The sequence below is a fragment of the Rhopalosiphum maidis genome, chromosome 2, assembly GCF_003676215.2.
Source record: "Rhopalosiphum maidis isolate BTI-1 chromosome 2, ASM367621v3, whole genome shotgun sequence".
Lineage (NCBI taxonomy): Eukaryota > Metazoa > Arthropoda > Insecta > Hemiptera > Aphididae > Rhopalosiphum > Rhopalosiphum maidis.
In genome coordinates, this window is record NC_040878.1 from 32844579 (window position 1) to 32869810 (window position 25232).

The 25232-nt window shown below is 23.1% G+C and overlaps 1 protein-coding gene across 2 annotated transcripts in view; it reads left to right on the forward strand.

Moving 5' to 3' along the window:
- Positions 1-25232, forward strand: part of LOC113555060 — a 179478-nt gene that overhangs the window by 88418 nt on the left and 65828 nt on the right. For both annotated transcript variants that reach the window (XM_026959365.1, XM_026959364.1), the window contains exon 2: positions 10141-10235. In XM_026959365.1, the coding sequence (XP_026815166.1) occupies positions 10178-10235 (58 nt within the window). In that variant the 5' untranslated portion in view covers positions 10141-10177. The remainder of the gene's footprint in view (positions 1-10140; positions 10236-25232) is intronic.

The following is a 25232-nucleotide window of genomic DNA, read 5'->3' on the forward strand; positions in this document are numbered from 1 at the left end:
ATGATTTTTTTTTTAATTCGTAGCCGGTAGGCATACTATAAAAGAAAAATCTAGTATGAAAATGGTTTTTTTGTTATTGTCGAGATTTTGGTGTTTTTATAATAAGTAAAAAATGTGTTAATTGCACAATGCATTGTATTACATTTAATACCCACAATTTAATATAATAAAGATATATTAGTTTGGTTTATACCAGAAACAATATACGTTTTCACATTAAGTATATTCAGGTACCAACAATGTTTCCAGTGAATATAATATTTGAGCATTCAGTAAAAGTCTTATGATTCATCATTTCAGTTATCCAAGCACACCCTAAAGACACATTAATTTTATACCATTCTTCTTGTAATACTATATTAATGAACCAAGATTTTAAAATAAAGTTTTTTCATATAATATATCATATAATTTTCTTTGAGATAGATTTTGGCTACGGCAGTACTTTTTTAAAATATATATTTACACAATATTTATGTATAATTTGATTTTATATGGGAAATTAAATGGTTTGGTTAATACAATATTCCCAGTCTTTATTAAATTATTTTATTTACTATTTTATTTATGTGTTGAGGGTGATATAACAAAATGTTTAAAGTTATTTCGCCTTCTTTTGTTTATTCACACAATGAAATTACTCGTTTTGCTAGGTTTTTCTTCAATTTGTGTATCATAAGTCAATAAAATTACGCTTTTAATGAAATTAAAGTATTAAAAATAATGTAGTTAATCATAACGTTCTAAACCATTTAGTTGGTCAAATTATTATTTGATAGTTAATCATAGATTATAGATTATTAAATACGTATTTTATCTAGGCACTTTTGTCAAAATAAAAATTAATATATTATTATTATATTAGCTTATAAAATACGTGAGAACCTAATAATATACAATTTGTTTTCATAATAGTGTATGTAATGAGTAATAAATAAATAAAGGAGAAATATAGTTAACTAGTAAGCATTTTAGTTTACATTAAGATAAGTGTCTACATTTTTAACTAAAATATAAATTATAATACGAAATAATTACTAATAAAATAACCAACATTAAATTTTATTTATCTGTGTGATTATTTTTATGATTTATATCTATAAAATATTAAAATCAGATTACCTATTGGTGTTTCGTTACGTATATTTTTTCATAATTGTTCAAATATTTTTAAATTTCTAATAATTAAAGTCGGTAAAATAAACGTATTTGTCATAAAAATAATAATGTATATATTATTTAATATTAAAAATGTTTATTTTGGACTCGTACAGTTTTAAGTACATACTAAATAACATAAAATTAAGCATCTTTTATGATCAATAAAGTTGTTGCAATAGTAATTAAAAAATTAATACATTTATTTACACATGGTATTTTAAATTAAATCTATAGCAGGGATTTCGATACATTTTAAATTTTTTATTTGGTATATTAATACGTGGTTATTTTATTTTAAATCTATATTTTGACTTTTTTTTTATAGTTAAGTGTTGACCATTAATTATCGTATTTTATATCCAATTTTTGACATTTAGAATCAAAGGATTTTATATAAAAAGTAATATTTAAATAATAATAATATATATTATACATAAAATAATAATAATAATAATAATATATTTATTATTATTTACACATATTATATATTGTATGATATATAATACAAGTACATAATTTAAAAAAAATAATAATATAGTATTGAATTTCCATAAGTATTTATAGTTTATAGTGCTTTAAAATAATTATATATTAAATGATCCCTAATGAGCTTATTGACAGCTGATATATAAACCATAATATTTAAAACACTTATTATTTAAATTATATAATAATTATGTCTTAATATTATGAGAATATATTTATGTCACGTATACTGTACAAATATATTTTCATTAATATCTAAAGAAAATTTAAATTTGTGTGAACATATTTCGTGAAATTTTGTATTATGTAATAATTATTAATTTATACGTATTTATTTATGTATACTTAAAAAATGGTCTTTATTTGTAATAAGTTACTACATCGTATTTTACTGACGAAACATTCAAAAAGTTTAATGAATAAAAGAGAATATTAGGTTAATTCTGAGTTTTCAAAAATATATGAATGGTAGAAGTTGTAGAATAAAATCAGCTAATAAGTAAATAAAACGAAATTTTCTTTGACAGTGTAAAACGGTGGTGTTAGTAAAGTTAATTAATGTATTCAATGTAGATTTATATACATTTAATCGAATGGGACTTATAGAGTGATGGTTGCGAATTTGAGTTTCAAAAAAGGTATTAAAGATCCATTTTTATTATAGAATGCCGTGTATGTAAACTGTCAAAACATTATTTCACAGAGTGGGTGGAATGTGACGACAAATTGGTTCTGTCTTTTTATAAGGTTTGAAATACACCATAAACACGGAGTCTGGGATAAAAAAAATAAATGTTTATACTTTTTTTTTTTGTTCTGTTACATCCCTTGTACTGCTATTTTTTCTAGAATGCATCTTAAAGTACTTACAATACAATGCGCCCCTTTTTCAGTCTTCATTGAAAATCAATTGATCGTATTTAAATGGCTGTACTTCTGATTCTACAATTCATGAGAACTACGAATTACAATTATCACTTTTAACAAAAGGTTAAGATTCCCGACTGGTCATATGAGACGGTATTTTTTATATCAATTCATTTTTGTGTTTAGTATGTTTATTTATGTTTTATAATTATAAGAGAAAATAATTTATTTGATTTTTTTTAACATGTTGTTATATGTGTACACTGTACAACCATATCCAATAACACACACAATTTGACTACGTGAATGTAAATATTCAATCAATGTATATTAAATGGCTGTAACGTTCTTCCACTGTAGTACAGAATACGTTTTGATAGTTGGTTCAAAAAATACTCACGTTTCAAACAAATTCCATTTGACAGCCAATCAGTGAAACGGAAATAAGTATACGAAATATAATATTTATATATATAATATCTATATAAAAAGAGGTAGAAATTAATTCTAAATAGTGAATGTTTCATACATTATTGGATTACAAACCATTCGGCTGGTTATAGAATTTTTTTCCAACGCATAAAAAGCGATCAGATTTATGGGTAATTTTTTAATAAAAATAAAATAAAAATCGAATTAATACTGTGTTTATTCTATTCATTATTATATGTTTAAACTAGCAAAAACTTGAAGTGTTCTTCATATATTCATTTTTGCTTCCACAAGAATATCATAGTTTTATTTATTTAATTACTACTTGCTTTAAATTGAATCTAAAGCTTTTAAGATATTTCATGTTACGAATTTCTTTCTTGACATTGTTGGATAAATAAAGTACCTTCTGTATATTATATAAGACGTAAACATAAGAATGGTCTAATAATTTAAATATTATTTTTAAATAATCAAAGGCTATTTACTTATAATATTATGATAAAAATTAAATGAAGATAACAGAATTGTAATTGATTATACGTCATAGAAAAACAGCTTAAGTTTTAATTAAGTGGTAACTAATGATTAATTATTATTACACTTTTAAAATATAATTTTAATTTATAGTCCTAAAAAGACTTTAAAAGGCTTATTTTTAAATATTATTTGGTTATATGAAACTGAATTTCATACATTCAAATTATATTTAAAAATAAATACAGATCACTAAATATGACCAAACTAATCAATTTTAATTCTAATAAAATGCTAAAAATAAAACATTTTACTGTAAATCCAATAACATGACTAATTAGCAAATACAATTAATAAAATATTTTTTTGTTATTAAGTTATTAATTTGATTTGATTTGGCATTAATGTTATGTAATAATATAATATTAATATTTTATTCAATTTTTATTATTTATGAATTAAACAAAATATTTAATGTTATGTGTAAATAACGAATATGCATTTAATATTTACAAAAATAATTAAGAGTTGGATAATATATAGTTAAGTGTTCAAGTAAATCTGAATTTATCAATTTTATTGTGTTAGACAATATCATGTATTCTTCTTGCATCTCAAATTAAATAAGGTAAGAAAAGTGTACAAACAATGTATGCTTGGTTTGGAATACCTTATTAGAAATTAACCTGTGTTAACAACTTAGTTTTAACAATTATTGACATAGTTAAAATACTGTTTAAGAGTATTTTATTAGATCATTTGTTGTACTTCTACTGATCTTGATAAAGTTTACTAACATTAAAAGACAACCAAAAAGTTTATTATTACCTATCGAATCCTTTAATCCTATTAAATAAACGTAGTAAGTAGTTATCATTGATTGTTAAAATTACAATACCCATCCTAAAATCACGTGATGAATAATTAATAAAAATCAAACACATTAATAATAATAACAATATATAGGTCAATAGGTTATAGGTCATTATATAGGTTAATGAGTGCATAGAATTAAAAAAAAAAAAATACTTAAATTGTTCATAATTATCATTATAAAAATTGCATTCATTTTAATAATAAATTTAATATATTATTCAAGAGTACTTACCTGCACTAAATAGATAATCGTCATTAGTATTTTGAACATAAAATACATTTTAAAACTAAATTATATTCACATGCATTTTGATCTTTATGTAGTAAAACTATTCATTGATTATTTTTAAATAATATATGTTTAATTTTAAGCTTAAAGAACTATAAAAAAAAAGCCATAAGCATGGTTGAGAATATTATATAATATCATGTAAAGTGCTAACTTTAAAATAATTTGTGAAATTATATTCTTATTATTATAGTGGTGTTTTGTTTACGTCATAATATGTACGACATAAGATCAGACTTATCGAGGACAAATTTCCAAACGAATATTATTTAATGTTTCATTAAAAATATTTGTAAATCAAACATTTTGTTTATTGAAGTTGACACTTATTGGGCGGCTGGTCTTAACGTGGAAACTGTGGTGAATAGCACTATTGAACAGAATAATAAATTAACAAAATTAAAATCAAATTCAGAATACAACTATGTACATAAGCAGCTATAGGCGTCTGGCTAAAGTCAAACAATCCTTTATTGGACCGTTGGGAAATATAATTTTAGTTAAAAGTGGGGAAAGTACGAAAGTCCATTTCCTAATTAATGTAATGAATTTGATAACAACGGAAAAAACAAATGATAATAAGTTATAGAATATTTTTGTATTTGTGATGGCAGTCAAGTGAAAAATAAAAAATAAATTTTGATAAGACTAACTTGTAATGTTCACAGTTAGAAGTCGAGTAAACAAATATCACACACGTTTTAGTTTCTGTCTTACCAGCGTACTTTACAGAATACTGCTGATTCTACAATGCTTTAATTTCTAAACATGATACGTATTTATAAATACGCATGTAAAACATTACAATCTTAAAATATTTATAACATGTTTAAAATCTTAAGACATGCAGTATAATTGTATCTGATGAATGCTGTAAGTTGTATGTTGGAATGTTGGGAGACGAGATCAATCCTAACACAAGTAATTATGGCATCTTCTTAATAAAATGTTTTTAATACAGGATATTCAAATTTTTTTTTTATTTCATAATAATATAACAGAACCATTATTTTAACCATAAACATTGATTATCTCAAGAAGTATACGAATGTTTTGAGAAATATTATTCTTATTAAATTTGAAGTAATAGCAAAATAAAATCTTTGAAAAGTTCATATAAACTTCAAAGATTTAGAGTTAATAAAATCTTTTTAAAAATTAGATTATTATAATACTATACAATTATTCTCAGAAAAATATTCTGCTTTGAAAATTAATATAGTATATAGTTAAATATTATTTTGTAATTTCTTCAAAATATTAAAATAAAATAATTTTAAATAAAAATAAGTAATGTTAAAAAGAAATATTTTGTCTGAAAAAAAAAATTAAATAATTAACAGTCATATACCAATATATTTTTTTAATATACCTACTGTATTCATTCAAATACACAGCTTTATTTAAGAAAATCATTTTTAAAACTATTATTGCATGAAATGTATTATTAACCATTAAATCAAACATATTTTCAAGAAAAATGTATTTATAATAATTATTTCTAAATGATATTATGATTATATTGTGTATGGAAGTGAAAATAAGAATCGTAGGTAAAACAATAGTATGTTCTTTTATAAGGTACTTTTTATTTTATACAATAAGTTAAATTATTATAATAGTTTAAGTAATTTAAGACCATGTTATTATGAAAGTATAAGTGAATGTAAGTTTTGATTATATTTAAATCGCATGTATAAAACTTAAAATAATTTTCACTCTATTATTTTAGTGATTAACATATCATACGACGAGTGAGTGTATTTTCACATTCAGACCTTCAGAGGTACTCTTTATCGTCTTTACTTTGTGCTTGCACCTAAATTTACAAACGGATAAGTATGATGATGGGGTTGTGCGTGTGGCTTGTATGATTGCCCTTAGTTTTTAATTGAACCCAGTTTCTTTAGGAAAATATTGCGTACACACCCAGTAACTTATTAACTTAAATAATTTATTATACTTATAACTTTATATTTTTAGTTTATTTAACTAATAATAAACTAAATATTTGGAAGTTTGTAATTAACTTGACATTTTTGAAATATACTAATTAATTATTATTTATTCGATAAACTAAATATATATATATATAGACTATAGAATGTACCATGGGCCCTGGCGTAAAATATTATAATATAATTTCAATGTAAAATGTTCAGATAATCATGGTACACTCTAGATAGATATGATAAACCAAACATATTTGCCCTTATTTTCTTTAATATAAATTAAATTATGGTTTTTAAAATTGTAGATGAATTTTTTGAAAATATTAATACATAGTTAATGAGTATACACATACAAAGCATCTAAATTAGTTTAAATCATTAGAAATTTCACAAATTCTGAATAAAGATTTTTGAATAAATGCATTAATAAAGGGGAAACATAAAAATTAACATTGAGCATCCTTGGTATATAATATCATCCTGTGTATTATTTAGCTATTTTTTTTATTGTTCTTGGGAAAATTAATAAATACAATTATAAAAATGATAACGAAGACAAAACAAATATATATTTTTTAAACTTATTTGTAGTAATGTATTGGACTGTACAAAAATCTTATAAAAAATATATATATTTTTTGTTTTAGATTGCATCGGATTTCCATAGCATACATACTTAAACAAAAACTTCACGTAAATCTGCCGTTATTTTTTTTTTAATTGCGAATAGAAAAGATAAATTAGCGTTGATGATATACTTAAATTTCCCTATAATTTTATTTATTAATATTCAAATCTTGTCTTTAATTTATGATCTTATAACTCAATCCCTATGTTGTAATATTTACTAAAAAAAAAAAAAAAAATACTACTGTTTTAAAAAATAAATAAAAAAAACATACTAAATTATAACAGAACTACGAATTGTCATGATATTTAAATACTACAACTCCTCTCTCATTCTTATTAGTAATAAAATAAAAATCATAAACACAAGTATGTATCGTTATTTATTCAATCAAAATGATGTGCCTAATAGTACATAGATAATATACAAATTGTAAGAAAAATTTTAAATTATAGAACAATGCTATTGTAAAAAAGTCTAAGTTACAATACATATTATTATAAAGCGTTGTTGAAACATACAAAAAAAAAATAAGAGGTATAAATTATCATATACATTTGTATGGTTTTATTATAATATTCATATATAAAACTCCATGGAATTTAATATTATCAGTTTATCAACAATATTTTATAATTTTATACTAACAAATAGTCCTAAAATAGTGTGTAAAATAATCGTTGGGCATTTACATCGCTGTGCTATAAATATATAATATAAACAATTGTAACCTTACCTGTAGCATTTATTTGTGTATCGATTTTAGTGTATATGTGTAATAATAAAAGCTGTTGAATAGGTATATCTACGATGTATAAAATACGTGAAACGGGTTCAACATAATGGAATACGTGACGTGTGTATATTAAAATAATTCTTGATGATTACCGGAATTAATGATAATTGGGTATTCACCGTCCGGAAGGATTTAATATTTCATAATATGTTATAGCATTAAATGTCACTTCTATACCTAAAAACGAAATTAGGTCAATCACTTGAGATGCATATTTAAATTAAGTAGGACTTATACACATAATATTATGTGTGTAAAAATTACTTACCATTAACTACAGTGATAACACTGACAGTTGTCAGTCAATAAAATGATTTACATAATTTTTTATCTATAACTACTAAATAAGCTTATTTAGTGACGCACTGGTATATAATATAATTTTAACGCTATAAGGTAAATTTTCATTTATACAATTTTCAAAAATGTTTGTAATATGATTGTTTTTAATTTAATAAAATAATAAAATATTTTAATTTTATTTTATTCAAATATACCAATAACAAATTACTCATTTGATTTGAACATAATAAAGAAACAATCCACTCAATAAAAAATATATTTATCGATATAAACATTATACATCTATATTCGTATGTAATATATAATTATTTTATGTATTCAAAATATTTAATACAAATAAATTACACATTTTTTTGTTATCTACTATGATAGTATATAAGCAAAAATATGGTAAAATTTTCGATTAAACTATTTATTATTTTATAATACACTTTTAGCCAATAGCTGTTTAAAAAAATTGAAACGCAAAATTATAATTTAATATTAATTTATTTTGATTGTGAAGTTTCATTCAAATCTACGAATATAAAGAAAATGTATCGTACCACAATCTTATGAAGTATTATGAAAAAAAATTTAAATTTTTAAATTTTTCGTATAATATAAATAATATGAATAATTTCAAAGTATAAAAATGTAGTTTTGTTGCTTATTTTTAATAATAGATAACTGGATTGTACGTAGTGAGTATTGAACTTTTTTAGATGTTCCTATGCTTTTATTCCCAAAAGATTCAACGTTATTGATGCACATTCGATGTGATGTTTTTGTGTTGATCAAAGTCAGTTTTGTTCATGCATTTCACGAATCATCATAAGAATTAACTTAATTTTATACGAATGAAGATTCGTTTTTTTATTTAAATTTATTAATCATTTTACGTACTAATAATGGACAATGAATTTTACATTTAGCGACCATGTATAATAAAAAATTTATTTTCCTTCAAACATACAGTTTTATAATTAATAAATAATTTTGAAAATTTTATATTTTATTATTATAATATTGTTACGTGTATTGTAAGATTATTAAAATAATTTATACTTTTTTCAACAAGTTTAAGTTTGAAATTTGTATAATTATTGTCTAAATGATTTGAAATAAAAGTATATTATATATTTTATATTTTTAATTTATGTTGAATCTGTAATATTATATTCACCACATTGTAAACATATATAAACTATAAAGAACAAGATTCATGACAAGACATAATAAAAAATAATGTATAAATTATATTAATTATGATTACTATAGTGTTTAATTCAAATGAACTTTTATATTAAAAATGCATTAATTTTTTTTTATTAATATATCAACGAATTTAGAAAAAAAATTAACTGCTTACAATAAATATATTTTAACATGGGCGATAAATGAATGAATTATCATAATAGTCATAATGGTATAATATTTTATAAAAATAAAATATAGTTATAGTTATTGGAACTTAGAAATATTAATATTATAATATAGTATAATTAGCCTAATGTGTAATATGCCTACTACAGTTTTTAAAGTAAATAATTAAGTTTTAATTGTTTCTGTTTTAAAAATTATATTTAGTATGATAAACGTTTATTGAAAATTTTGATTAGGATGATAAACAAATAATATTATTATGCAGGTGATTTCACTTTATATACTGTACACTGTACAGATACTAGAATACTTAGTGAAACCCATGAGTACACACGTTCACACACATAGACCAATGTATTAAACATTGCCAACTATACGTGGGGGAGTTTAAAATAAGCCATGGGTGACTCCATATAAAGGTCAAAAAAGGCATGCTAAAGTACTACTTAAAATTCATAAGCCAAGATGCAGTTAATTAATTTGATTTCAATTTGTGTATACATTTCAGAAGCGGAACAGAGAAAGAAGGAGAATATAGCTAGACTATGATGGATTCATTGCTAACAAAGTGGTGTTTCATGCTGTGTTTGGTTCTGATTGCAGGTAAAACTTATGCATATTATATCTAATAAAAATACACAATATTATTTAATTCACGAGAGTATGGTTGACGGAGTTATTTGTGTTAAAAAATGATTTAAAACGTTAGGCCAATGTTTTCGTGAGTAGCTATTGTTAAATGGATCTTTCACTGGAATTTTAGAAATAGTATAATGAAAAATAAACTAACAATACATGAATACTAACAATAATATTAAGAAATATGATAACTAAAATGTCATTGGTATTGTTAGTTATGGCATGATTTCGAAATCATATAGACAATCTGAAAATTTTCAACGATAATCGAATTTTAATACTTTTAGTGTAATTAAAACTAAACTAGTAATCATAAAATTGAAATAAAACAACATAGTATATTATGATTAAAATTAAATTTATATTTTTTAATATTCTATTCAAATAATATTTTATTTAAAATAGATATGTACTATATACAAATTTAAGGTAAAAATAAACTTTAACTTTTTTGTCGTGAATTATTCAAAAATAAAAATAATATGATTTTTAATTGTATTTCATCAAAAGTAGTTTATTTTTAAAATTGATTAAAGACAACGTTAACAAACAAATTCTTATAAGATTTACCAGGACAGTATAAATAGGTTTTTTTCTATTGTTTTTATTTCGTATCTTTAAATTTAGAATTATAAATAGCATTTAAACACTTAGCAAGTATGATTTTCTACTACTATTAATATGGTTTTACCTTTGCTAATATGATTGAAATTAGAGGACATTGAACGTTTTAATTATAGTATTTGGTCACGACAATATTGCAACAGAAGGTTTCTCCTATGCGTATTTAGAAATAAGCGTAAATAGGTATATATATATATATATAAATATACGTACCTACCTTGACTCAGTGCCGGGTGACGACGCTATGTGCCGGGAGAGGCGTTGACGTCGGCGACCCGCGTTTCCTCCGACATTTCTTCCACCCCTAGCATATCCCACTATAAGTTTACTATAATATACAGCTACCAGGTATCCTTTATTAACAAATTATGGTGATTAAGGCGCGTTTCCGGCGCACCAGGCGTCCGTAGGATCTATCGTCGTAATAACAATATTATTCCATATAGTGTTTTCATACTCGGCCTTTTCAGAACCACGGAATACATTATATATTAAAATGCGTCACAGTTAATATTATATATTGTATAGAATATTATTTGCTCCTTATTGTTTTCATATCAAAAACAATAAATACCTATATACGCTTACAGTCTATCGTTCGGTTGTCGTTAGATTTTAGAACTTCAAAAACACGTTTTAAACGTGTCATATTTAGTATTTATATCAGTCTGACTTTAACGAGACGTCGTCAAAACATAAAACGTAATAAAACTATATGCGAGCACTTCGATTTGTTTTCAAAGATTGCAGTTGACGCAAACATTATTTTTACACCAGTATAGGAGACAGACTGACACTATATAGATGACATTATATCTATTCGATACGTACGTTATTATCAATATGATTATATGTCTAATATAACGTGTGTATAATATTATATATATATATGTCTATAACTTTATAACATTATATGCATTGAACTCAATACCAGACAGTAATATGTTTGACTGTGTTGACATAAAATAAATGAACACATCAAACGTGGTGGTTATATATTACATGGTTGTATTACGATATTGTAGTATTCGTACTATTCTTTATACAATTTTTAAAAATAAGTTTCTATTAACATGTTTGACCATGAAAGTAAATTATTTACTCTACATTCAAAATAATTATAACAACAACATTTACGAATAAATATTATACCTACGTACATAAATTAAATTACACCTGTATACTTAATCTATGATCATATATCTTAAAAAAAACAGTTGGAAAGCAGTTAATCCGCTCTACTGTATTTCCATGGGCCATTATGTCATAATTTAATTTTTGTCGACATTGAGTTTTCATGCCTATCGATAGATATTTTAGTTCACTATCAATTTCGGTATTAAAAATCATGGTTTTTATTATAAGACATTTATAAAAATAAGTAGTATTTTTAAATAATACAATAGAAGCAGTATTGTGAGATCTTGAGTTACGATTTTCTTTTTGGTAATTATTGTTTTTACAGAACAATATGTTCAACAAAATGCATATATTTGATTTAATATTAAAATTAATCCTGAAATAAAATTATTGTATATGTTACTATAACTTATTTCACTATTAAACATTCTAGAACTTATAACATCAATATGATATGCCAATAATATCAGAAAACATTTGGCAGTTACTTTAAATAAAAGTGTACTTATTGTTTTACGTATTTTAAGTTAGTATATTAAAACCATTAATAAGTTGTATAAAAAAAACTATTTTTGAGTTAATAGTTTCTTCTGAATAATAAAATAACATAACATATTTTTAATGTTTAGAAAAAATTATTATTATTATTAATATTATTACACTACGGGCTAATTTAGTGTTAACAATTTTTTTTTGTTTCTTGAAAATAATACTTTTTGGAGTTAAGGTTTAGTGGCTTATGACGGTTGTAGAGTGTAGTTGTCGAGTGAATCTAGTTATTGAGAAATAATGCAATATTATATATTTGTTAAAAATGAATTCAATATTAAACTATTTCAAATGAAAAACAATTCTAAGCTAAGGTTATCTATCAGCCTATTTTACAAAATATATTATTTATAGTGAGAATACTGTTCGTATTTTATTTTATGTTTTATGTATATTGAAATCATTTTTCGTTTCTTGGTCAAAAAGCTTGACAATACAATACAAACTTTTAAAATGTTTACTTACCATCAATTAATTTTACTATAGCATTTTGAAATTTATAAATAATATAACAAATAAAAAACAATTAAATTACTTAAAAAAAAAAAAAAATTATTTTAAATAATCAATACAATTAACATTTTTCATTAAAGACATAAATTATATATTATATATTATAATAATATGATATAATTTTTACCATATACTATATATAAAAATAATTGTAAACTGTTATATTTTCATATTATATTGTTATCGATTATATGCGTGGTTGTACCTAGGATAAGTTATAGATGTACAACATAATAAACTTAGACTATGTATAATAAAGCATCCACCTAATAAATTTATTTTTTCTGTATTATAATAATCGGCATTTACAATTATCAGTTACAGGCATCACCTCAGATTTCCTCACAGTAAAATTCGGCATCAAAGGGTAATCTCTCGTATCGTGGACATCTGTATACTGTGACTCCGTTTGAATTCAAGGTAGACGGTGTCTGGACCTTAATTATACACGTTATTATTGTATTATTAGGAAGTGTGACGGTTCTTCAAGTGTAATCAATAATATTATTGGCCATTGGTTGTCACTTTGTATTTTATCGGACTTGGCTTAGTTAAAATAAACCTTTAATCTCGGCTACGGACCTACAGTCATCTTTATTGTGATATTCGTCATTGGAGGAAGTATGATATATTCCGAGCAGGCTAGTTATTACATGGTTATTTGCATCAAGTTCTGTTAGTCGTATTGAATTGGTTGGGACCATTGAGGTGAACGTAATATTCATCAAAAAGTCATAGACAATTTTAAAAAACGGGAAAGTAGGTGTCCTCCCTGTTGCTACAGTAAATTTTGAACTTTATTATTGAGAAGTAAGCCACTATAATGTATATATTCAGTTTAAATTAAATGATAAAATATAATTGCGTATGAAAAATAATTCGAAAAAAAGACAGTCTGTCAGATTTTATTACCAAGTAAATTTAATGATACATATTTACACAGCTATTAAAGTAATTTATATAAATATTATTATTTATTAGCAATAAAATAGGTTGAATTAATTTTGCGAAAAAAATAGCGTTTGAAAGTGTTATTGTGTCTATAAAATATAATAATATACGTTAAAAGTATTAAGTACTCATGAATAATAGGTTTAAATAACAACAAAATAACCAAAATCGTTATTTTTTATTTTAATATATAATTACATCCAAATAATATGAACTTAAAATGTTTATAAAAAATCTCTGTATTTTTTTTTAGATTTTTTTGTTACAGTATGAGTTATTTATGAGTAATCATGTATTAAACGTACAAGCTTTTTTTCCCAGCTAATTCTTTTCAAAAAGAAAAAATCCAAAAAAGAAAAGTTTCCAAAGTTTATAAATTCTAAAAATGTATCGCAAACAATTAAAATGTTTAGAAAATTATTATTATTATTATTTCCATACGAAGAAAATTTTCAATAAATTTAGTTTTTAATTACATCAAAATATCAAAAATCGACTAATAAGAAATAGTTATTTTACGGATCAACATTGATATTACGTGTCGTAAACATTTGCAATTTAAACGCTTATCAAAAATAAATGTAACGTTCCGATATTTTTTTTTATGAGTATAAATGATGTGATATGATATGATAAATCTTATACTATATTTTCAAATCTAAAATATAAAAAACAATATTTTAAAGAATTTCTAAAAAAATGATTTGCAAATGTTCGTGATTATAAAAAAAAATCATCTTGATTCTAAATATATCAATAACTCATAAAAAAATATTGTGGCCATTTATTTTGAATTATTTAATTGGCATATAAATAACTAATGAAGACCATTAAATTACATTTTCAAGGCTAACCTAACCTTGACTGAGTAAAATTTTTTTTATCAATAATTCTGGAATTTTTTTTTTAAAAAGGTCGTCATTTTCTTATGCTTATATTAAATATCTCTAAAAATAATTTTTTTAAACTTAATTATGTATTTAAAATGCTGATTTAAATATTTAGTATATACAAAAAAAAAAAAAAAATGGATTTTGTTAAAAAATGAAGAAATTATTTTGAAAAAATACTAGGAAGTTTTATTTTTAACGTCTCAAAGGAGTAGAATCCATACCATTTTTTTTTTTATCAGAAATTAATTGATCCTAAATTTTAAAATCAAGGCATTCGTCGTTCTGCTTAAAATCTAAAATTAAAGATCCAAAACAATTCGAAAAAATTATTATAAACTACTTTACAATGGTATGGAAATTACTCTATTGTGTTTTTTTTAAATTTAAATTATTGTATTAAATTTTATGATAATTTCCTGTAAAATAAATGTTTAAGGATAGAATATATTTATGTTATGATAAAAAAAAAGAATTTATACATAAATGTATGTATTTTACCTTGTTTATTTGTAAAAACATTTAATAAACTACGTAGCATTGGGAACTATAAATAATAAATCATATAATATCATTTAATTATATACACGCATTTATGCGATTTCTTAAATTATTTTACATATTTTTATCATTTTGTCTTGTAGTATATAAATAATAATTGCATTGTGTGTTGTATTTTTCATGTTCAGAAATATTTGACTACTGTGATTACCACAATGATTTAGATTTAATGTCGTATATGTACAAAAATACAAGTCATAACATCCTGATAGCAATCACTTTTCACGAAACATTCATAATAAACATTTTTACGATGCATTAATTAACATAAAGTACCTATTTATTATGAAGCATTTATTACTGTCAAATGTCATGAAAACAAATTGATATGGTTAGCTTATAATGTCTAGTGACAAAAACTGGTAAAGTTGCATATTGTTTGAAATTTATAATATTTTTTTAGAAAAAATGTTTGGGTACTAGAATATTAGGTGAGTATATGTAACATTATTTTCTAATTGTATATAAATATTTTTGTATTAACAAACTAAGTACAAAAATATTATATTAATTATACTAAAATAACTTTGTGATACCAAATGATTAAAAGAGTGAAACGATTAAATTGTTGTTAAAATATAAATTGTTTAAAAAATCAATTCAAGAATAAATTATAATATTATTTTCGATTTCTAACTACAAAATGTCTTTTAAATTTTAACCATTAAATCACACATAAAATAATATTATTTATCGAAGCACTGTTTTTATATTTTTTATAATAACAATTATTTATGTTATTTATATTATGTTATGTTATTCACTATATAGTTCTCTGAGTGACTAACTAACAAATTGTATAGGTATACACGAGTTTTCCAACAATCACAAATATATGTATACATACTTTATACTTCTACTTGCAGCCATAAAAGCAACTGACGTGGTTTAGAATACAATATCTTTTTATCTTCGATAAGAAGTATAAGAAAAAAAAGTTCTTTCGCCAAGTTCTGCACAATATTTTATTTTAAAACTTTAAAAAAGTGTATATTTTGTTTTTGTATGAGTTTTTTTTAATATAATCTAAAATTGTATTTTTCTACAATAACCATTTTAACATTTGTGTATTAAAAATGCAATTATAAGTTTTAAAAATGTATTAAACAAATAAATAGTAGTTTTAATATCTGAAAACAACTATTAAGAGTGTTGGGTATTTTTTATTTAATGTTTATTTTTGAATTTAGATTTTGTTTAGATTTTCTATTTTTCTATTTAATTTACAGAATATTAAATTAATGTTTATAGTTTCTTAAAATGTTTATAATTTAACTATTGTAATTTACATCACAAATATAAAAAATATATTAAAGTGAGAAATAGGAAAACTATTTTGATGATTAATATGTGAATAATAATAACTAGTAAAAATTTGTTTTTAACCAAATGAATAACTTGAAGATAAAATAATATGTGAATTTAACAGTTTACAAATGGAAACCAAAGTTAAGCAGGACATTTTTTTTCAATATTTGGTATAGCTGGTACCAAAAGTTTCAAATTAAATTTAGTAGTATTAATTCAGTTATTTATCGTCATATTAATCAATTATTATTCTAAGCTTTTTTTTTACGTTATATATTAAAAAAACATTATTTTAATTTGGTAAAAGAATTCTATACAATACATATTATATTTGTATGTGTTAAAAATGAAAATAATCAACTTCAAAGATATTTTGCCTGCTTGAAAATGAGTAAAAAAGCTAATCGACTTAAAATTCCTATCAAAACTATAAATCTTTTACAAACACTAATCGTGCTAAATATAATTGCACTCAAATGACAAAAGCTCAACAATGTTTCTCTTATATTTTCCAACAGTGTTTACATAACTTCTGTAAGTACTTTTAGAATCTGTAAGTGCCCGAGGAAATTTGTGTAAGTATAGACGTATATGTAATTGTATGTCGGAGAAGAAAGTTTCAAGTAGTAGTATGTCTTTTAAAACAAACATTTTGATATTTAAACAACTAGAAATTTATAAATTGTCATAAGAGTCGAAACAGAATACAAATTGTCAACGTGTATTTCAAAATATAATCGATTGTTATTATTTTAAATAAATTATATATTTACATATATATAATTTATAAATACAGTGTTGCTTGTTGATATTCTATTGTATTAAATAATTGTGTAATGAAAAACAGTTTTTAAATTCTTCGTACCTGTTAGTTAGTGACGTTATAATTATAATAATCTAATAGAATATTATAATTAAATTATTTAAGCAACGATTAATTTGCGGAAGAATTGACAGTATTATTTACTGTAGCATTAAGAGTTTATATATTTTTCATATTATAAAGAACATAATTCTATCCAACTTAACGTAATTTAAGACCATACGTATCTTAAATTTTTTGTTATCTTTATCTAGTATGTTTTACCAGTATACATAATATGATACTATTTTGTGTTTTTAATCTAATAAATTATAACTGTGATTGTTTAGGTTGAAATTTACAATATATAATAAATTAATAACTATGGCTTTATTTATTCTTACTTATATTTTATGATTATTATTCTAAAGAAATTTTTTATCATCATACAACACATATGTAAACTTTAATTTGTACTCGAACTCCAATTTATTTCTTTTTATTTAAATCGGATTTTCATAGAATATTCGTAATCATAAAGATACATTTATTGGTAATCCATTGGAATAGCATCACAATATAGTATTGTATTTACATTTTTCTATTTTTGTGGAAATCTATAAAATTTTGATTACATTTTGTTAAGAGTATGTGGTATACAAAATTGAGTTAAAATATACACGATGCAAGTATAAAAATTTCAACTCGTAATAAATATAATATAAGGATTTAGAATAATAAAAAAATATAAACATTGTAGTTTTTAATGAAAAAATACATGTATGTATGTGTATATATATATATAAATGAATACAATATCATAAAACATTACGAATGAAAGAAGTACTCACATAAATTTATAGCTCACGTGTTGTAATGTTAATTTTTTTTCTACTTTTATTTGTTTCTAAATAATCTAAAAACTAATAAAGCTTTGTTCATCAATTTTATATATATCTATATATATATTTATGTTATGTTTGAACCACAATTTTGAAATATTGATAAATCAATTTCAAATGTTTTCATGTGTGAAAGTATACTAACGTAGGTACCATATCCAAGATAATATTCTAAATATTTAAGCTTAATAGTAATATTTTATATAAAAATAAAAGGTTTATTGAATTTCCAATTTATTATTTTCAAAGAGAAGATAAAAAGAAGTGATATTTTAATAATATATGTACAACTTTTTTACCAAATTTAGAGTTTAACACTTGATAAATACTGAACTGAATATGATAATTTATTTAATGTTATAAGCATTAGTTTTATTGTCGATTGTATAAATTGTTTCAGCAAAAATTTATTTTATTATATATATAACTTTTAAAGATGAGCACAAAATAATATGTTTTATTAAAATGTTTGGAAACTCTTATTTGTGAAAATAGCCATATTCGTTTATTGTTTTCGTTTATATTCTTGACGCGTATTTAATACTTATCCAATCCGTGTTATTTACGAAGTTTTATGATAAAAATCTATACAACTATTAATCGTCTTACATTATGTCCACAGTTTACGTTAATTTATATAGTTTACGTTTGTATTTATTATTTCTTGATTTTTTTTTTTAAGTTACCTTTTAATTATTTGAAAAACTAGTAATATAATATTGGTTTTACTTGTGAAACGTATTGTTTTCATTAATTTATAATATATTATTCTTTTATGCAAATCCATTGGTATCGAGTAGAAGAAATGTTTCAATAATTTTACTTTAAAGAGATACTATTTTTAGCATCGCAGCAATTTTCATTCCATGACGTGTAACACGTAATATTATTGTATACAAATTCAAATCAGTTTTCATAAAAATAATTAATGTTTGGATTAGCTGTTTGGTTTTTATTTTACTTTTACTTACCGAGTAAATTCCATCAGCCATAATGTGTACATATATATACGACATATTATATTGTTTGAACGTTAACGCACGTTACACATAATGTGTTATAATAATATAAAGAGCTTTTATAAATAGAGCATTTCGTTTAGGAACGAGTGGTTATTGTCTGCGTTTGAACAGTTCAAAATAAAAATAAATACATATAACTGAGAGACGATATTTTAAACACGGAGCGATATCATAAAAATATAGTATGTACTGTTTCGTATAATACAATATACAACATATTATATTAGGTAATTATTGTAATCGACATTTTTTTAATAATGTCTATGCAATATTGAGTCAGCACGTCGTAGTTAGTATGGTAGAAATTTTATTTTAGCAAAATAATTAATTAATTTAAACCAAATCGATGAAGTATATATGTTAAAACCACCAAATTATTATTGTGACAAAATGTTATCATCACTTCGTAAAAAAATACTCTTTCTTTATCTATATCTTTGAGTATGTGTAGTAATTGTATGAGGGTAAACGACAACCTAAACACGGATAAATGAATTTTATTTTGACTGTGGATTTTTGTTTTTTTATATAAGTGTTTCCACCAAAATGTTGTGCAAAAAATTAATACTAGTTACTCTTTTTTTTTTTTATGTTTATATTTGTGGTATGGTGATTGATTTAAAATCATTGATTATGAAATTTTGATTAGTGTGTATCGCTAACGTCTTAGATAAAAATCGAAGTGTGGGGGTAAATTTAAAATCTTTTTATTAAAAAAGTACTAGTGATACGAAACAAGCGTTAATCGATACTATTTATTTTTAGGCCAACCTCGGTGAGTTATAGTCAGATAGACGGAAAAAACAATGTTACGACGATATGGATCTACTGCGCGCACGCCAATTAAAATATAATTATTCGGGCAACGGCGTTGCGGCTGTGGCGTTAGTTGTGGTAGCGGCAGTGGTGGTGTTGGCGGTAAAAGGAATGTGTGAGCGTATTTTTTTATTTTTTAAGTTAACGGTAGTGGTTAGGGTTGGAGCAAAGGTATATGACGCGCTGCTATATAGCCCACGTGTAATTATCGTTACACCGCCTCCCACTTTTCCGCCATCGATGGTTGTGCGATGTTTGTGTACAGCTCGTAGAATGCAGTCAGTATGATTATACAGCAGGCGACTTGCAGAAGGTGCCGTGTGTAGTGTGTGTGTGTGTGTGTGTGTGTGTGTGTGTGTGTGTGGTGTGCGCGTGAGAAGAGGAATACTATGAGTGTAATGGAAGAGAGTGAGAGAGAAAGAAAGAAAAAAAGACGATATAAACAAAATAATTATTATTTTAAGTACATTGTGGCATGACGACGCAGCTGTAAATTATTCGCACGAGGGCGGACAGTTTTGGGCTCGGTGTCCTGTGGCGGAGGGACGAAAGCTTTGACGTTGGCACTATAGCGATGAAAGAAAAAAAAACATTCCTATATTAATAATAAGAGGTTTATTCATAATTTATTTTTATTTTTATAATTTCTTATTTCTTACACGGTTGTTTCCTTCTGTCTCGTTAAACACATTCAACCGGAATCGTAACCGTTTAACTTAAGCGGACGTGACGTTCACACATAACAGACCTGATAATTTCCTATAATAATATTATTATATAAAAAAAATATAGTAAAAGTTAACTACAGCATATAAAGATATTTTACACAATAATATTATGACTTGAATAATCGATTTAACATTAAGACAAATCTATGGTTTTAAGTAGCACTCGTTTATACACCACAAATTATTACATAAATATGTTTACGCATTAACGGCTTATATGTTCGTATTTAATATAAAACCAACCTATTTCTATTCATATAGCTTCTAGGTATGCTCCGGAGGAAGCGTGATAATTATTTAAACGAAAACACTAAACTTTAGCAATTAGACGCAGTAAATAATTTGTGGTATGGAGTTATGCTGTGGTAAAAAAATAATAAGCAATAACTGTGGATATTCATAATATTGATCTGTGTTCTGTACTACAATATATAATTTAATATGATGAAATAAACAAGAGAGATAAACTTAAAAAAAACTGTGTGTAATGTTTTTAATACTATCAGGTAGAGTGCATAAGTAATTAACATTTTTTGTTTACATATTTCTTTTCACAATGCGTTTTGGGAGTATAAATATTATGATTTGATGAAAATATTCAAAATAGAATTATAAAATTTTTAATAATATACCTTTGGGTATAGTGTAACAAAAAAGTTGACTATAGTACTCTTTATACGTAATATCTAAAAAATATAATGTTCGTTAATAATTTAAGCAGTTAATTTACCATTTAAAGTTAATTTAATATTTCCAACAAATTTTGCTCTAAAAATATATTCGTTGCGCGCAAGCTGTATATTATAGTATATTTACCTTCATTTTGAAAAAATAATTAATGTTAACTTGTAACCTAAAATACTTGATTTAGTTTATATAATTAATATGTATATAGTTATGAATCCAAAGTACATAAGTATTTTAAAAAAGACAAAATGTTTACTTATGAATATGTGGGTGTGGTTAAGAGAATTTTTATGTAGCCATCACTTATAGACTTATTATTCAATACTTTTGGCACCAGTCACCTTTCTGTATTATATTATAAATTAAATAAGTGATTGTCAACATTTTTACAAATTATATAATTGAATAATATATAGAATTGTATCCTTGGCAGTTGTCCTTTTTGTTATACTCTAAATACGTTTCTGTTATATATTTCACGCATGAACATTAAACAAACGATTATAATACAAATTAGCTGGTTTTAAGAATGGTCACTAAATAAAAAAATATCAAAGTAAAACTAAAACTAAAAAAAAAATTATATCTTTATAATAAAGTTTATTAAATCAATCTACACGATGTACAATCACACAAGGACAAAATAAACATGATATATTAATATGAAATATAATGCTAAATATCAACTATATTAATTAAAATTAATATACGTGTACATATATTGCCTAATCATATCGCCGTGTTATAAATTATGTTTTTTTTTAAAAAGCTACTGAGTACCTAAACATGAAAATATATTTTATTTTATTTTCAGAAAAAAGTTAGTATATAAAATGTATAAAATGAAACAACATGTGTATTTTTGGACTTTATTGTTTCATTATGGGTTATATTTTTATTAAAAAAACACTGCAAAGGGAGTATACAATACCGTTCAATATAATATGACATAACAATCAGTACATTGCACCTATACGTTTATATAATATAAAAATCATCAATGCAATATTATACTGAAATAATTATTTTAAATTTTGAACTATTGTGTTTGGCTGGTATTAAAATATATTTTGATAAAAATTCATAAAAGTTTTACTGACATGAAACGAGTTCACCAAGTATTTTTTTTTTTATTTTGGAAAACCAAAAAAGTTTTTAAAAGTTCTAATAAATTGACTTAAAAATATTCTATGAATTTTTCTGACTAATTGAATTAATATCTTATATACTTTATTATAATCTGTATATTGTAATAAAAATAATCTGTTTATACACTATTTATATTATATAATCAAGATATTTTTAATAAATATTAATAATTATATATATTTCCATTATTTGCATTTATTACTAAAATTTGTAAATTTTGTAACATTGAATAATTATTTTATTATATAATATATTTATTTTTTTTTATTTTTTGTTGGTGAAAAGTTTTCCATAAGTATAATACCTTATACGTTTTGAATATTTATTTTGGTTATCATTGGTTTCCAGCACCAACGTCACTCCAGTCATATTACGTGAGTAACCAAGGTAAAGTTATCTGTTGCTAGTTGTTTTTTTATAACTAGAAAGTAATACATATTGACTTATTATGGAAAAATTTGTGGATACTATGGTTTTTTGAATTCAGTTATTTTTAGATTGTATATTGTTATCAGTTTAATAAAAAAACTTGACAGATTTTTAACAAGTGGATTCTGTCATAAAATATATGCTCTTGATCTATAGACACCTAATTTATATCATGATATAATAATATTATGTAGTAGGTTTCTAATACAACTTTTATAGCTGTGTACTTTATGTATGAATGTTTCAATAATATTCTACTATTATCAAACATTACATATTTCCTGTGAGTCTTTTCCTTTATATTTTTAATGTAGGTACTATATATATGTCTAATAGGCTTATGAAAGAAAAGCGGTCGTCCTTGTAAAACGAGAGTTGGGTGGTATTAACATCAAATTCCCGAGATATTGTTTTACTACGTCGTTTGGTTGAATACGTTGTCTGTCAGGGCGGACGACTAAGACTATACTGATTTTAATGAAAAAAAAACAAATTATAAAAAACAAAATTTTCACTAAAGGCTATTAAGTTTGTTATTTTCAGATTCATTGTTATATGATACTTTTATGATGATAATAATATCATCGACTTTATAAAACATGTTGTATGTAATTCGTACAAATTAAATACTTAATAATAATTATGATTGAATATTAATTTAATCTATATAATTAATACATAAATAATTAGAGTCTATGAATGAGTTAGATTTCCTTCATAAGGACCATAAGGTTTAAAATACTCATCATATTATAATGAATTGAATTTTAAACGATTCTCGTAATAATTATTATAAAAATACCTGAAAATAACGTGAAAACTTTGTAATAATCTTGATAGTTTCAAAATATCGAAATATAACATAGTAATAGTTTGGATAAAAGTCAGTAATTCATAAAAAAAATATATATTATAAATATTGTATTTATGTTTACTTACAAATCTAAACTAAGCTATCACATATAAAAAGTCTAAGTACTTATATAAGTATACTATATGAAAACAAAAATAATTTTAATTTCCCATTTGCTATTTTATAAAATACCAACTATAGTTGTTATATCATTATTATATTTATAATCAGTATATCTGTTAGGCATACATATATTTTTATATTTTTCAACAACTATTGGTTTTTTGTTAAATTGTACATTAATATTCTTTTAGGTATCTTTCTATATATTATAATATATCTTTTGAGTAATGCATTTTGTACGTTTGACGATTTTTAACCAAATATTAAAGATTATAAATGACTTAAAATACAAATCCATGGAAAAATAAAAAAGACAAAATAAGGGCCAAAATAAATATCCACATCATAAGTTTAAGATGTTACACGAGCGAAAAAAAGTCGCAATTTAGAACCCGAAATAATTGGTGGTCCACAACGACCATAACTCTGATAATCATGATTTTAAATACTTATTTTTATAATTTATAATTACCTACTCATTCAAAATTTGATTCTCATTCATCAAAGTTCTTAGAAAATATATTTCTGAATATTGAAAATATATGTTGTTTTTCAAACAGTCAAAACATTATAAAATGATAATTACAATAACAATAAAATTATTTAGTTTTTCAATTTTTTTTTTATGAGCTTCAAATTATAAAAAAAAATATTTTCAAATACATTAAAACTTTTTATGATAATGAGTGTTGATTGTTAAAATATTCATCCTGTATATATTAATTATAAACTCACTTATGAATTATTTTACGTTAAAATATATTTTTTTTTTACATCTCTTAGAAAATATTCAAATAAAAGACGTCCAGTAATTTGAACACGACTATTGTTTTGTATAATATAAATGTAGCAAATGTTGTTAATGTTATGCATTCTTAAAATAAATAATTTTAATTTTCCTCTTAAACTCTCTG